A 13,858-nucleotide genomic window follows, 5' to 3' on the forward strand; every position below is an offset into this window, starting at 1 on the left:
TCCCACGCCTCTTTCCCGAGTCCCTTCTCCACGTGGTACCTGGAGTCATGTTCCCTTAGAGCCCTCGAGTGGCGTCCCAGTGCACTCGGAGTTCAATCCCAGCTCCTACCTGTGGCTCAGATGTTAGCTCCTCAGACAGCCATCCCGGCCTAAAGGGTCATGAATGCTGTGGGGACTCGGGGGAGCAATCGGTTCTGGCCTTGGGGAAAGAGAAATTTAACAGAGATCTGGTTCTTTGTAAGTAGGGTTTTGTTAGACAAAATTATGGACTGAACAAGCGTTTAAAGAGTGCCTACTACGTGCTAGGTAGTCATATTTGTGCTTTCTTTGGCAAGTAATGATGACTGTGAGTGGTTATCTTTGAAAGGAAGTTGCTATATTCAGAAATGAATTCCTTGACAAAGTCACAAAGTTATGAAGTGGTGTCATGGTTTCTATACTTAAAAAAATCCCACCTGTCTCTAGCCATCCAATGACATCTTTTATTTTAAAATACCAAAGTGAACATCAGGAAGATTAACTGTGTTGTCTGTGTATACCAACTGCAGTTGATAAAGTGAAATTTTTGTTTGTAACTAATTTAGTGCCTGATCTTCACAAAACTATAATTTAGCGATTTACTAATTTCATCTTTTGTGTAGTTCTTCAGAATGTTGAAGGCTTTGACCAGGTTTTCGTTTTGAGTCTTTTTGTAATGCAGGTAGAATGATAGTGTAAAGATTATAACATTTTTGTCTTTTTTTGCCGTGCTTCTTTAGATCCCTTTGTTTTTTGACTCCGTAACTGTGGTTCTTAAGTCTTGCCTTCCTTCCACGTTCTTTTCTCTGAAAAACTGTGCATATGTGTACAATTTCACATAATAAATAGCATTTCAGAAATTTACTCGTCGATTTTTCTCAGCTAAAAATCCTCTTAGAGAAAGCTGGAGATTCCTCTCAGAAGAACCTCCGAGCCGAACCTGCCAATGCTCTCTATTGCTCGTCTGTACTCAGGTGTATAGGCAGTCGTGTTGTGACTCAGGCCGGTCGTGCGTTAAAGCAGACCTTTGTGTTTCACTGGACCAGGGAGAAATGGGGGGCGAAAAAGCCAGTGTAGAGAACTGTATAGAAAGCTAGTTATTACATTTACAGTCTATTATGTTGTCCTTACTTTGAGATTTTGAAGTTCCAAAATGTCCTTATTTTAATAAGTTATGGCGATCCCTCCTCCAGCCCCAATAGCCTACCTAACAAGTAGGCCAAAATATTGTCAACGAATTCTATATTGATTCATGCAATCTGTGTTTGAAGTTCATGGGTCTGTGAAATCCCAAACCGGGTACCACCGGCTGCTTTTGTGCACGCTCGTGATTGGAGTTGGTGTCTTGAATAGTTTTCTCCTCACATCAACATCCAGTTCTATTTTTCCACACCAACTGGGTGTCCAACAGTTCAATTCGGTTGTGACACTGTCTGGAGTTAGCACAGACCCCACAGGTTAAGGACTCAGTCCCACCAGACTGCCCCCACTTTAGATGCCAGCTGCCGGTGGGGTACCTCACCTACACTGATGCCTGGCTGGCTATAGATTCAGGGGTTCCCACGACACCCCTTCAGGTTTGATAATTTACTGGAACGACTCCTAGAACTTCGGAAAGTACTTTATTTACCATTACTGGTTTATTATAAAGGGAACAGACAGATGAAGAGGTGCGTAGGGCAAGGTCTGGGACAGGCGCAGAGCTTCCGTGCCCTCTTCGGGTATGCCACCCCACCAGCACCCCCATGTGAGCTTGTTTGAGTGTTCTTATGGAGGTTTCACATTACGCAGACGTGATTGATGAAATCATTGGCCATTGGTGAGTGAATCAATTTCTGGACCTTCTTCCCTCCCCAGAGCTGGGGGATGGGGTGGGACAGAACATTTCAGCCTTCTGATCCTGGCTTGGTATTTCCAGCAACCAGCCCCCATCCTGAAGCCTGGCGTCATTACCACAGAATGTCTGTTTCTGATAAGGAAGGGTCCTCAGATGTGGGAAGGAATGGAAGGACTTGACTTGAATTTGTCACTCAGAACCCCAGCAGGCAGTGCCATCTCTTCCTGGCATGGCCTTGATGTGGCTTCTCTGAGTGCCCGATGTCATCTAGGACTGCGAGGTCATTCAGGCTTAACCTGTCTGCCCCTTCACAGCTTCCCACATAACCTGCATGGCTGTTGCTTCTCCAGCAGCAGCTCAGCTCTTCCCACATCTTAGTTTTCTTCAACCTTGGCTTTTCCAGATGCTTCTTTGCTTTGTTTAGAGTTGGATTTGTGTCCTTAAGATCTCATTTTGAGGATTTCTTTTCATCTTCGTTAGAAAACTAATTAACTTAATTTTTTTTTTTTTTTTTTGCATTTTTGATCTTTCTTGGCTACTTTGATTTGTTCATTTGGCGATGTCTGTTTCTGTGGTTATAGCTTTCCCAGGGAAAGTGAAGTGACCAGGCATTTGATTGTTACTAAGTGATTTGTATATTAATCACTAACTAGTCAAAGCTGTTTGGTTAACTGTGCTTCCTTATTCAGAACGCTTCCAGCAACCCACTGTATAGCAACAGGGAGAAAAAAGGCAGGAGAAGAAGGTGGGACATTCTAACTCCTGGTTTTAGATTTTCTGTATATTTTTTTTAACTTTTTTTTTAAGCGTGGAATGGCCTGATGTACAAAATAGGAGTTCAAGTATCGCTTTAGCTTGTATGATCTCACTGGGGCTTTCTTGAAGAGACATTATTTCTTGAACCACGAGCATCATATTGTATGTTCAAAAATATTAATTTTTGAAAAATGGAAAATACTGTTCTGTAGTGATTTATAAATTTGTTTATTGAATTACTTACAATTAGTGGTAAATTTGTTTCTTGGATTGTGGGCTGTAAGAGGCACTTTGCTTTAGCTCGTTTCATGTAATCTGCCTATAGGGTTATGTAAATGTTGTCACTCAAGTATTTCTGTTGTGAGTGATGAAGAGATTTCAACTGCTATGCTGACAAATGTTCTGTAATCAAGCTTTTAAAAATAATTCAAGCTTTAATCATTGGCTCGTTTCCCGCGGCCCCCCCCCCGCCCCGAACTATGCTACTAAAAAATTTCTGTGCAGCATCAAAATTTAGGCTATCGCTGGGTTTATTTTACTGTTTATGCTGCTCAAATATGTTACAAGTTAGTGTTTGTACACTTTCTCTCATGGAGAATTATAAATCTTTGTAGCCTCAGTGTTCTGAAGCCATGTTACTGCTCCTCAGCACTGTCACCTCTTAGGTCTCCCATGGATCTTCTGTCATCAAGTCGCATGACGGGTCAAGTAAAACACATACGTACACTGTTGAGAGATGGGGCAGAAGCGTTTTAAATGGGAAGCATGAAAGTGACTTTTTGTTTCCGAGGCTATTGGAAAAGAACCTGCATAATTTACTGTTTAAAATCTTCGAGGCTAAAGTTGGCGGGGGAGAGCAGGGCTTTCGGTAACGATGAGGCTGGGTGGGCTACTGGGCAGCATCTCCATTAACTGCGGCTCCCACGTCAGATGGGTCTTTTCTGTGGGGATTGGGTTCTTTCAGTTGGGTTAATGGATAGTCAGCATCGAGTTGATGTACCTGTTTTCTTCTGTCCACTTTTGGTCCTTGATTTTTTAGAAATAAAATATGGTATGAAATAAAGTAAAATTCAAATCAGTCTTTTTTTCCCCCCAGTAGTATTATAGAATTTTTGAAAGATGAAACTAGTACTTAATATGAAATTAATATCATCTCTCCTCATTTTATGTATTTGCGTATCTCAGTCTTGGTAATAAATAATTTGAGATGAAGCTGAAATTTAAAGATATCCTGGAGTTGCTCTTTTCTTTAATATTTGTCTGTGCAGATTAGCATTAAAATCTAGAAGAATCCCTAGGAAGCATCTCATTTTACTTTTCCATTTTTAAATGAAGAAATCTGAAATATAGGGTGGGACCTTGCCTCAGTGGAATCTGAAGCTGAGTCATATTGCTATCCATCGATGGTTAGTGACCACTCCCTGTCTCAGGGGCAGATAGAGTTAGGAGAGTTTAGTATATAGACCTTGAAGCAAGCCTGATGATAAAAATAATTTTATCAGTAGAGAAGGGAATCACAAACGGGTCACCAGTATTATAAACACATTTATCATTAACCAAGTAGTGATTAATTTATACTTGTAGTTTTATTCAGTTTAATGAATGTATTAGATACTCGAATTTAAAAGAATACATTTTTCGTGTTGCTCATGTCAGTGTTCTTCATGCGTCCTGAGCTCTTTCGGGCCCCTTGTCACACTTCATTTTTTTATCCATCTTTCCCATGCAGCTGTACCCATAAGGGCAGGAAGCTTATGTCTGGTTCACTGCTGTTTCCAGGAAAGCATTAATTGTTGACTGCTGGGTTGGCTAACTGAGTTATGTGGCTCTGTGGGAAACAGCATATTTTAAATATCTTAAGCTTGCTTGCTTGCTTGCTTATTTGCTATTTATTTATTTATTTATTTATTTATTTATTTATTTATTTATTTATTTATTTATTTTTCTTTAAACAGCGAACAGAGTATCTGTCAGGCAAGAGCTGCTGTGATGGTTTATGATGATGCCAATAAGAAGTGGGTGCCAGCTGGTGGCTCAACTGGGTTCAGCCGAGTTCACATATATCACCACACAGGCAACAACACCTTCAGAGTGGTGGGCAGGAAGATTCAGGACCATCAGGTAAGGGTCTGCTCAGTTCTTAAAGTCATCTTGTATTACAGAAAGGCTTGGCATATGCAGTAAAATACAGTAGTGCTTTAAAACTATAGCCAAAATAGTATCCATGGGGGAAAACAGTACTGATGCATAGTCCTAAAAGTATCTAAATGTTGGCAAAAAAGAAGACAAATATTTAAAAATAATTAGAAAACTGTACAAGTCAGGAAGTTTCCTTATGAAACACTGAAATTTTTATTCATGAGTAAACTATCCTATGATTTCTAGTTTTTGACAAATAGAGCAGTCTTAAAATGTTTGGAAATTTGAAAACGTTTCTAAATAATTCATGACACTAAGATGAAATTATGAAGATTTAGAAAAAAAGTACTTAGATCTGAATGACAAGGTATTACATATAGAAACTGTCAGACATCTAAGCTGTGGACAAATCTTAATGGCATATAATGAGCTTAACCCAAAGAAAGCAAAAGGAAATAAAAAGTAAAAGAAGAAAATAATTAAATAAAAATAAATAGAAATTTTTAACACGTATTTGCCCTACTGAATATAAAAATTGGCAGAATCAAGCAAAAAAAATTACAAATAAACACTATTAGCCTTGGAAAAGAGATATCACTGTGTTATAAGGAAATATATTTTGTAAGATAATATCAATAGCTTTATGCCAATAAATGGACCATTTTGTAGAAAAATATAACTTACCAAAACTGGTAGAATAGAAAAACGCAGACCTGCAATCATAAAATATATCAATAGTTAATAATCTACCCCCAAATTTTTAAAAATGGAGAGAATCCAGAGCATTTACAAACGAAATCTAAAAATCTTCAAGATACTACCTGTTTTATGCAAACCGTTGTAAAGAATAATATTTTATGAGACTGGTCTAATTTTGATATCTAAAACATAGAACAGTTTGAGAGAGGAAAATTATAACCAGTCTCAGTTATGATCATGGACACATCCAGAAGTCCTCAGTAAGAGATTAGTGACCGCTGCAGGGACGTATACGAAAAAGAAAACGACCACCTCTTGACCAAATTCGGTTTATCTCCCTCTATCTCAGTCACTAAAGATAGTTTAACATTAGATAACCTGGTAATGTAACTTACCAGAAGAAAACCTACACGAAACGAGATTCGGGAAAAGCATTTAATAAAATTAAAATCCGCACGTAATAATTTTCATCACGTTTGGCATCAAAATAAATCATCTTAAGCTGATAAAGATTAGTAATATAAACAATACAGTAAGCATCTTACAGGACAGGGCAATGGTGAGTTTCCATTCAACTCGGGAATAAGTAAGTTGAGATTTCAGCTTTCATCACTTTTAGCATCACAATTTAGCATTGCGAAGGAGGTAACCGGGTGATGTGAAGATGAAGAAAATAGGAGCTTTCAGGATCAAAAAAGAAGAAACAGCAGATTTTATACACCAATGATGTAATTGTCTGCATAAAAATCCCTAGAGTATCTGCAAATGAAATATTAGAACTAACAAGATTGTTCAGCAAGGTTGCTGGATCAGTATAGAAAAGTTAATAGCAGTTTTGTATATCCCCCAGGCCATGACTTGGGACCCAGACGTCTCAAGCCCTGGGAAGAGGTGAGACTCAGAATTAGACTGGCCTTTGTAGGAACTGAAACCTAGCCTTTTCAATCACTTTTGGATTCAGGTTATTTGAGATTCTTAGTTTCTCTAGCTGTTTGCCAGAAGCAAATGTAAATTTTTCCTGGAAAAATACAGCATCATTGTAGGCCTCAAAGTTTTTATACAGTTGTTCATACACAGTGCCTGGCACTCAATCGAAGTACCCAGGCACACAAGGACATGACAGGAACTGCTATTGGAGATAAGTATTTGTAAAATCCTTGTATTGTTGAGGGAAAGGTAAAAATATCAGTTTTTGTCTTGGATCTGTTTAAGATGCCTGTCATAATCTCATGGCAACCGCTAAAACAATAGTAAAAATATTTAACTAGCAAGCTAATAGAAGGGATAATTATAGTAAACTCTAAAAGAAGGTATGGTAGATTTAGATCCACATTTATATATAATTTACATTAAATGTAAGTGAACACTCCAATAAACTCATTTCCCATTTGCCCCGAGAATACTCGCCAGCAGAGCTTCGGCTGCAGTGTTTACCCCGAGATAACTCGCGGATTACAGTCCGAACCTCACCATCAGAGTTTACCATGAAAGAGTTTCCTTTTATTGTTATTTTTGCATTGCTCTAGTATATCGATAATCTTTGGAAACAAATGACATCATTCTGTTTATAGTGTTCTGTTTTTAGAAGTAGTATTTTCATTTACAAAATATTGTAATTCTCGATCACTAAAAATGTCAAATCGTAGAAAACGTAGTGTTCCTACATGTGATGTTAACATTGTTCTTGAACAGTTATTAGCCAAAGATTTATTTGATGAATCCAATTTATGTATACATTTCTGTTACATTAGAATTAGAGACAAGTTCTCTTTAGAAATAACTTCAAGAACAGTTTTCATGTTTTATTTTCACATTGAAAACCAGTCAGATTTGCTTCAGCCTCAGATAGTGTGTTTATGTAAAATAAAATTAATGCTGGCAACTTGTATTTTCTAAATGGGAAATGATTTAAGAGCAGTAACTGGCAGTTTGGATCCACAACACAAAATTGATAATCTTAATATAAAATTGTAGCCACACACAAAGGACTTTTGTCGAAAAACAAAGTAGGAGGACATATTTTAGGCCATCAAGACTTAGTATAAAGCTACAATAATAAAGAGACACTGTGACGTTGGCTCAAAGACAGGCATATTGACCAGTAGAACAAAACAGAGCCATTCATAGACTCTTGCTTTATGGTAAACTGGCAGCACAGTTAATAGGTAGGATTGGATCCGTTGGAGAGCCATATTGAAACAAAAAGGAAACTTGAACTGGGTTTTACACCACAAGGCATAAGTCAGTTCTTTTTGATTTGGGATAAAAGTATGAAAGTTAAAACTATTAAGTCTCTGTAAAATGATATGGGATAGTATTTTTATGACCTTGAGCTGGAGAAACATTTCTTAATCAGGTTATGAAAAGCATTAAGTATAAAGGAAAAGATTGCTAATTTGGACTGAATTTGGAATGAATAAAGGTGAAGAATGTCTGTTGATCAAAAGACACCACTAAGAGGGTGAAAAAAAAAGCCACAAAATGGGAGAAGATATTTACAACATAGATAACCACCAGTAAGATTGGATTCGGAATATATAAAAGACTCTTACAAAGTAAAAAGATGGACAATTCAGTAGAAAAATGGGCAAGAGGTTTAACTTAAGCAGTTACTCATAAAAGAAGTTATCCAGATAGCCATAAACACGAGGAAGTACTAAATCTGAGTGTTCAGGGAAGTGCAAACTAGAACCACAATGATGTAGTATTGATATGCACCAGCATTGCTAAATTGAAGACCGACAATACCAATTGTACTGTTGCATCGTATGTGTAGTTGTGCGTGCTGATGGGTCCTGCTGCGACAGTGAAAGTTGACGGACCAGGTTTGGAAAGCTACTCGGAGTTTTCTACTGTAGTTGAACCTGTGTGGCCTGTGACAGTTCCACTCCTGGGCGTAAGCCCAACAGAAATGTGTGCTCGTGTGTACAAAAAGACGTTTAGTAAGATGTTCATAACATCACTATTTTTGATATCTCCAAACTTCAGACAGTTCACAGACTCTCCTAAACATGTTTAAGAGGAAAGGGCAGATGCATTACAATACTTATGTGTGAAATTTGGCTCGTACTTTCTGGGAGGTGGGGGCAGTTAAGAAGGATGTCCTATATCTTGATCAGGGTTTTGGTTGCACGAGAATGTTTACTGAGATATGTGCTTACGTTTTATATACTTAGTGAATTTATCATGCTTTAATAAGCATGGTAAAATATATTTAACAGGGGATATAGATTTTCTTTTATTTTGCTGATTTACTGTTTTAAGGCCAGACCTTTGTAACCAACAGACAGCTTCACTTCCATCAGACTATTATTTCTAGAGTGATTTTACCCTAGGTCATTGTTTTAACCATTTTTTGCCAAGGTCTATCTGGAAAAGGTTTGAATGAATGAATATCTATCCGATCAGAATTTGTCGACTTTGCCAGTTATTACCTTGACTTTATAAAGAATTACTGTCTTTTAGGTCGTGATAAATTGTGCCATTCCTAAAGGGCTGAAGTACAATCAAGCCACGCAGACCTTCCACCAGTGGCGGGATGCTAGACAGGTGTATGGTCTCAACTTTGGCAGCAAAGAGGATGCCAATGTCTTTGCAAGTGCCATGATGCATGCCTTAGAAGTGCTGAATTCACAGGAAACGGGTAAGGTGCCCCTCGTTGACGAGCTCTCTTGAACTGAAGTGTCACGTATCTGTTAAAACATCTTTTCTGACCAGCTTTTAAATCGTATGTGTATTTGAAGTAATTCCTGAATTTCTGTTATTCTCTACAGAAATGTGAACTTTTATTTGAGGGCGATAAGCATGTAGTCTAGAGGGATAATCGTATGAGATTAGTTATCATTTTTTAATGCTCTCATTTGAAGTTATTTCGTTCTGTTGATCCTGCTCTCGAACCTCAACTTTTGTTGCAAAGATGTGAGGCCCGGAGAATGTGCAGCAAATAGAATTATGCACATTTATCATTATCTCAGTTTTTATGAAGAAACATGTTTTCTGAAGCATGTTTCTTAAGGCACCACTGAGCCCTTAAACTTCAAGTAGGACTAGTTCTTCATCCTAGTAAATAAAAATTTGGTTCTAAAAGTTGTTTCAAGATTTTCGGAGTGCCCTCATGTGGTGTAAGCTCTGAATTGCAGCTCCCCTGGCGCTGCGTGGTGCTTAGACAGCTAGCTGTGTAGAAACAATTCACTTTAAAAACCCCCACGATTTAAGACTGTGTATGTGCCAGAGGTGAGCTCTGTTTTTGTTCTTGTTTAAAAAACAGAAAAATAACTATACCAATGTATTGTTATTTCTTTGGAGAGCTAGATTTTATAATCAAAATAAATGTTATATATATAAAAATTCAAATGTAATTATTCTTGCATTCATGGTTTATTTAGCAGTGATCTTAATGATGTAAATGTGCTACGAACAAAGTTTATTTCTATATTTCTATATTTTAAGACTTACAGTCAAATTAAAATTTGGTATTTTGTTGAAGGTATAGAATTTTAAACCTATTGTTGATACATTAAATTTCATTTATTCCTTGCCTCATTCTAAAAAGGATTGAAACATCTAGCTCATGTGTTAGTCTCTTTGAAGTATGAATTTCAGAGCAAGAAGTCATTTTGGAATGTTGCCAGAAACCATGATATTATGCCTATAGATGGTTTAGATTAGATCTCTTTTGAGGAAATTAATATCTCTATATATAATTGTACCCAGCTCTCATGTCTTATGTATTTTGAGAGAATAAACCACAGGAGCTTCTCCTGGTTGTCAGTAAGTCCAGAAAATAGCATAGGAAAGTCTGCATGTATATATAGTCTTGGTTGTAGATTATCTCTCTAAGTCACTGTACCTTTCTTGCAGGCATCAGTATTTTACTGGCATGCTATTGTAGGTGTAGAATTGCTTTTTTTTTTGTCACCATAGATTTACCATGCGAAAGAAACTAGAATTGTGGTTCTTAATATCTTATTACATAGGTCAGCTACATAATAAAATAATTAAAGGACCAAAGTTTAGACAGCATATGTATGACAATAATTTTTGGCTTCCTCATGTTTGGAACAAAACTAGCATTTTAGTTTCTAAACCTTCAAAAGATTAACCACTGATATTAGGAACTAAATGTTACTAATATAAAGTAGTTAAAACTATTGTTCATATTGTCATCGGTTTTTTTTTAACCAAATGGAAAGGATTGTTTTTATCAGTGTGTAGTCACACAGTTCGCTTTCAAAATGCAAATGATAATTAATGTTTTTTTTCCTTCTGATCTTGATCTTTTGAAATTAATGAGTCTTAATGTGGAGAGACTCAATTACATTCTCTGTTGTAATTTCCACATTTGGCAATGGGAAAATCGCCCATCTCATCTCACTAGCTACACAAGCATTTTGGAATGGGCAAAAAATTTAATAGCTTTTTCTTACATGATTTTGAAACTTTATTCTGTTCTCTGTCACAATCCCAAACCTGTAATCCCATGGGCTGAGGAAAGAAAGAGAAAGGTGGAAGAAGCCGGCCCATCCTAGCCCTCCTCTTATATCATGGCCCAAGGCGTAGGCAAAGAGGCTTTTGGTTCTGTAGCTTTTTCATCAGGAAAAAAACAAAGCATATAAAGTGGTCGATGTTTTTTATAGTCTGATTTATTTAGAAAATAACATTTCATAAATTACTGCAAACCCTAATTTCTGATTTTTGATGGCATTAATTTGCTTAGATGTGGAGGAGGTAGGCGCTAAGAATCAGAAGTGTCTTTGGGAACGTATATAATCTTTCTGTAAGTCTCCACCAAAGTAGGATAAGTGTGTACCCCACCCCAGTATCATTTTGCGGGTCCCCTCCCTCCCACCTAAACAAACATACCCAATAATGTCTGCCTCTCATCTCAAACACACCTTCCCCCTCTGCAGCTGTTTTGTTTTGGGTTCACAGCCAGGTCCTTGCTGAAACCATCCATTGTCCTTCTGCCAAAACCAAGTTGAAAAAGTTTAACTTACAAGTCTCCTCTCTAAGCAAAAAATATGCTCGAGAAATCTCTAATCAGAAGCAAAAAGAAAGCGGAAAAACCCACAAATATGTGGAAATTAAACAGTCTGGGTCGAAGAAATAAAAGGAGAGATCAAGGGATGCATAGAAACAAACGAGAATGAAAATCAAACATAACAAACTTTCGGAATACAGTAAAAGCGGTAATAAGAGGGAAGTTCATATCATTACAGGCCTATCTCAAGAAACAAGAAAAATTCCAAATTAATAACCTAACATTACATCTTAAAGAACTAGAAGAATAAACGAAGCCTAAAGTCAGTAGAAGGAAGAAAATAATAAAAATTAGAGCAGAATTAAATGAAATGGAGAACAAAAAGACAATAGAAAAAATTAATGCAACAAAGAACTGGTTCTTTGAAAAGATCAATAAAATTGACAAAACCCCTAGCTACACTAAGAAAGAGAGAAAAGACACAAATTAACAAAATCAGAAACAAAAGAGAAGTTATGATGGACACCACAAAAATACGAAGGATCATACAGGAATACTATAAAAGACCGTATGCCATCAAATTCAATAACGTATGAGAAATGGATAAGTTCTAAGAAAGATACAACCTTCCTAGACTGAATCATGAAGAACTGGAAAATCTAAAAAGACTGATCAACAGTAAGGAAATTGAAATAATCATAAAAACCCTCCCAAAAAGTAAAAGTCCAGGACCAGTTGGCTTCACTAGTGAATTCTACCCAACATTCAAAGAACATTTAATACCAGTCCTTCTCAAACTCTCCCCCCAAATTGAAGAAGAGTCACTACTTCCTAACACGTTTTATGAGACTTGCATTACCCTGATACCAAAGCCTGACAAGAATAACACACAAAAAAGAAAACTACAGACTAATAATATATTTGATGAATGCAGATACAAAAATCCTAAACAAAATACTAGCAAATCATTACAGGCCTAGCTCAAGAAACAAGAAAAATCCCAAACAAACAACCTAACATTACATCTTAAAGAACTAGAAGAAGAACAAATGAAGCCCAAAGTCAGTAGAAGGAAGAAAATAATAAAAATTAGAGCAGAATTACACGAAATAGAGGACAAAAAGACAATAGAAAAAAATCAATGCAACAGAGCAATACATTAAAAAAATTATATATCATGATCAAGTAGAGGTTTATTTCAGAGGCACAAGAATAGTTCAACATATACAAATTGATCAATATGGTATATCACATAAACAAAATAAAGGATGAAAATCATATGATCATACTAATAAATGCAGAATAAGCATTTGATAAGATTTAGCACCCATTTATGACTAAACTACTTAATAAAATGGGTATAGGAGTACCTCAACATAATAAAGGCCATATGTGAGAAACCCTCTGCTGATATTGTATTTATTGATGGAAAACTGAAAGCTTTTCTTCTAAGATCAGGAAAAAGAAAGATGCCCACTCCTGCCACTCTTAGTCAATACAGTATTGGATGTTCTAGCTAGAGCAGTCGGGCAAGAGAAAGAAAGAAATAGCTTCCACACTGGGAATGAGGAAGTCAACTTGTCACTTTTTGCAGACTGCATGAATCTTTATGTAGAAAACCCTAAAGACTCCAAAAAAACCTATTAGAAACAATAAACAAATACAGTAAAGTTGCAGGATGCAAAATCAATGTATAGAAATTTATTGCATTCCTATATACTAACAATGAAATTTCAGAAAAATGAAAAATAATCCCTTTTGCCATTGCAACAAAAAGAATAAAATACCGAGGGGAAACTTAACAAGGCATGTGAAGGACGTATACACTGCAAACTACAAGGCATTATTAAAAGATATTGAAGAAGACATAAAGAAATAGAAAGATATTTCATGTTCATGGGTTGGAGGAATTAACATAGTTAAAGTGGGCATATTACCCAAAGCAATATAGAGATTTAATGGAAATCCTATCAAAATCCCAGTGGCATTTTTTAAAGAAACAGAACAAAAAAATTATCAGATTTGTATGGAATCACAAAATACCCCAAATAGCCAAAGCCATCTTGAGAAAAAAGAACGAAGCCAGAGGCATCATACACACTTCCTGACTTCAAATTATACTACAAAGTGACAGTAGTCAAAACAGCATGGTATTGGGCAGAGAAACAGACACAGAGATCCGTGGAACAGAATCGGGCGCCCCAAAATAAGTCTACATATATATGGGCATGTAATTTTCGACAAAGGAGCCAAAAACATACAGTGGAGAAAAGAAAGCCTCTTCAATAAATGGTGCTGGGCAAATGGGAAAGCCACCTGCAAAAGAATGAAACTGGTCTGCTCTTTTTAATATTAACTCAAAATGGATCGAAGACCTAAATATAAGACCTGAAACAATAAATTGCATAGAAGAAAATATAGGTACTAAA

At 36.6% G+C, this 13,858-nt stretch overlaps 1 protein-coding gene across 8 annotated transcripts in view; it reads left to right on the forward strand.

Annotated features, from left to right (window-relative positions):
* The window catches only part of ENAH (ENAH, actin regulator), a 110,038-nt gene that overhangs the window by 48,071 nt on the left and 48,109 nt on the right, over positions 1–13,858 (forward strand). For all 8 annotated transcript variants that reach the window (XM_023531006.1, XM_023531004.1, XM_023531003.1 and 5 more), the window contains exons 2-3: positions 4,567–4,732; positions 8,915–9,092. In XM_023531006.1, the coding sequence (XP_023386774.1) occupies positions 4,567–4,732; positions 8,915–9,092 (344 nt within the window). The remainder of the gene's footprint in view (positions 1–4,566; positions 4,733–8,914; positions 9,093–13,858) is intronic.

This window comes from Pteropus vampyrus, unplaced genomic scaffold, assembly GCF_000151845.1.
Source record: "Pteropus vampyrus isolate Shadow unplaced genomic scaffold, Pvam_2.0 Scaffold60, whole genome shotgun sequence".
NCBI lineage: Eukaryota > Metazoa > Chordata > Mammalia > Chiroptera > Pteropodidae > Pteropus > Pteropus vampyrus.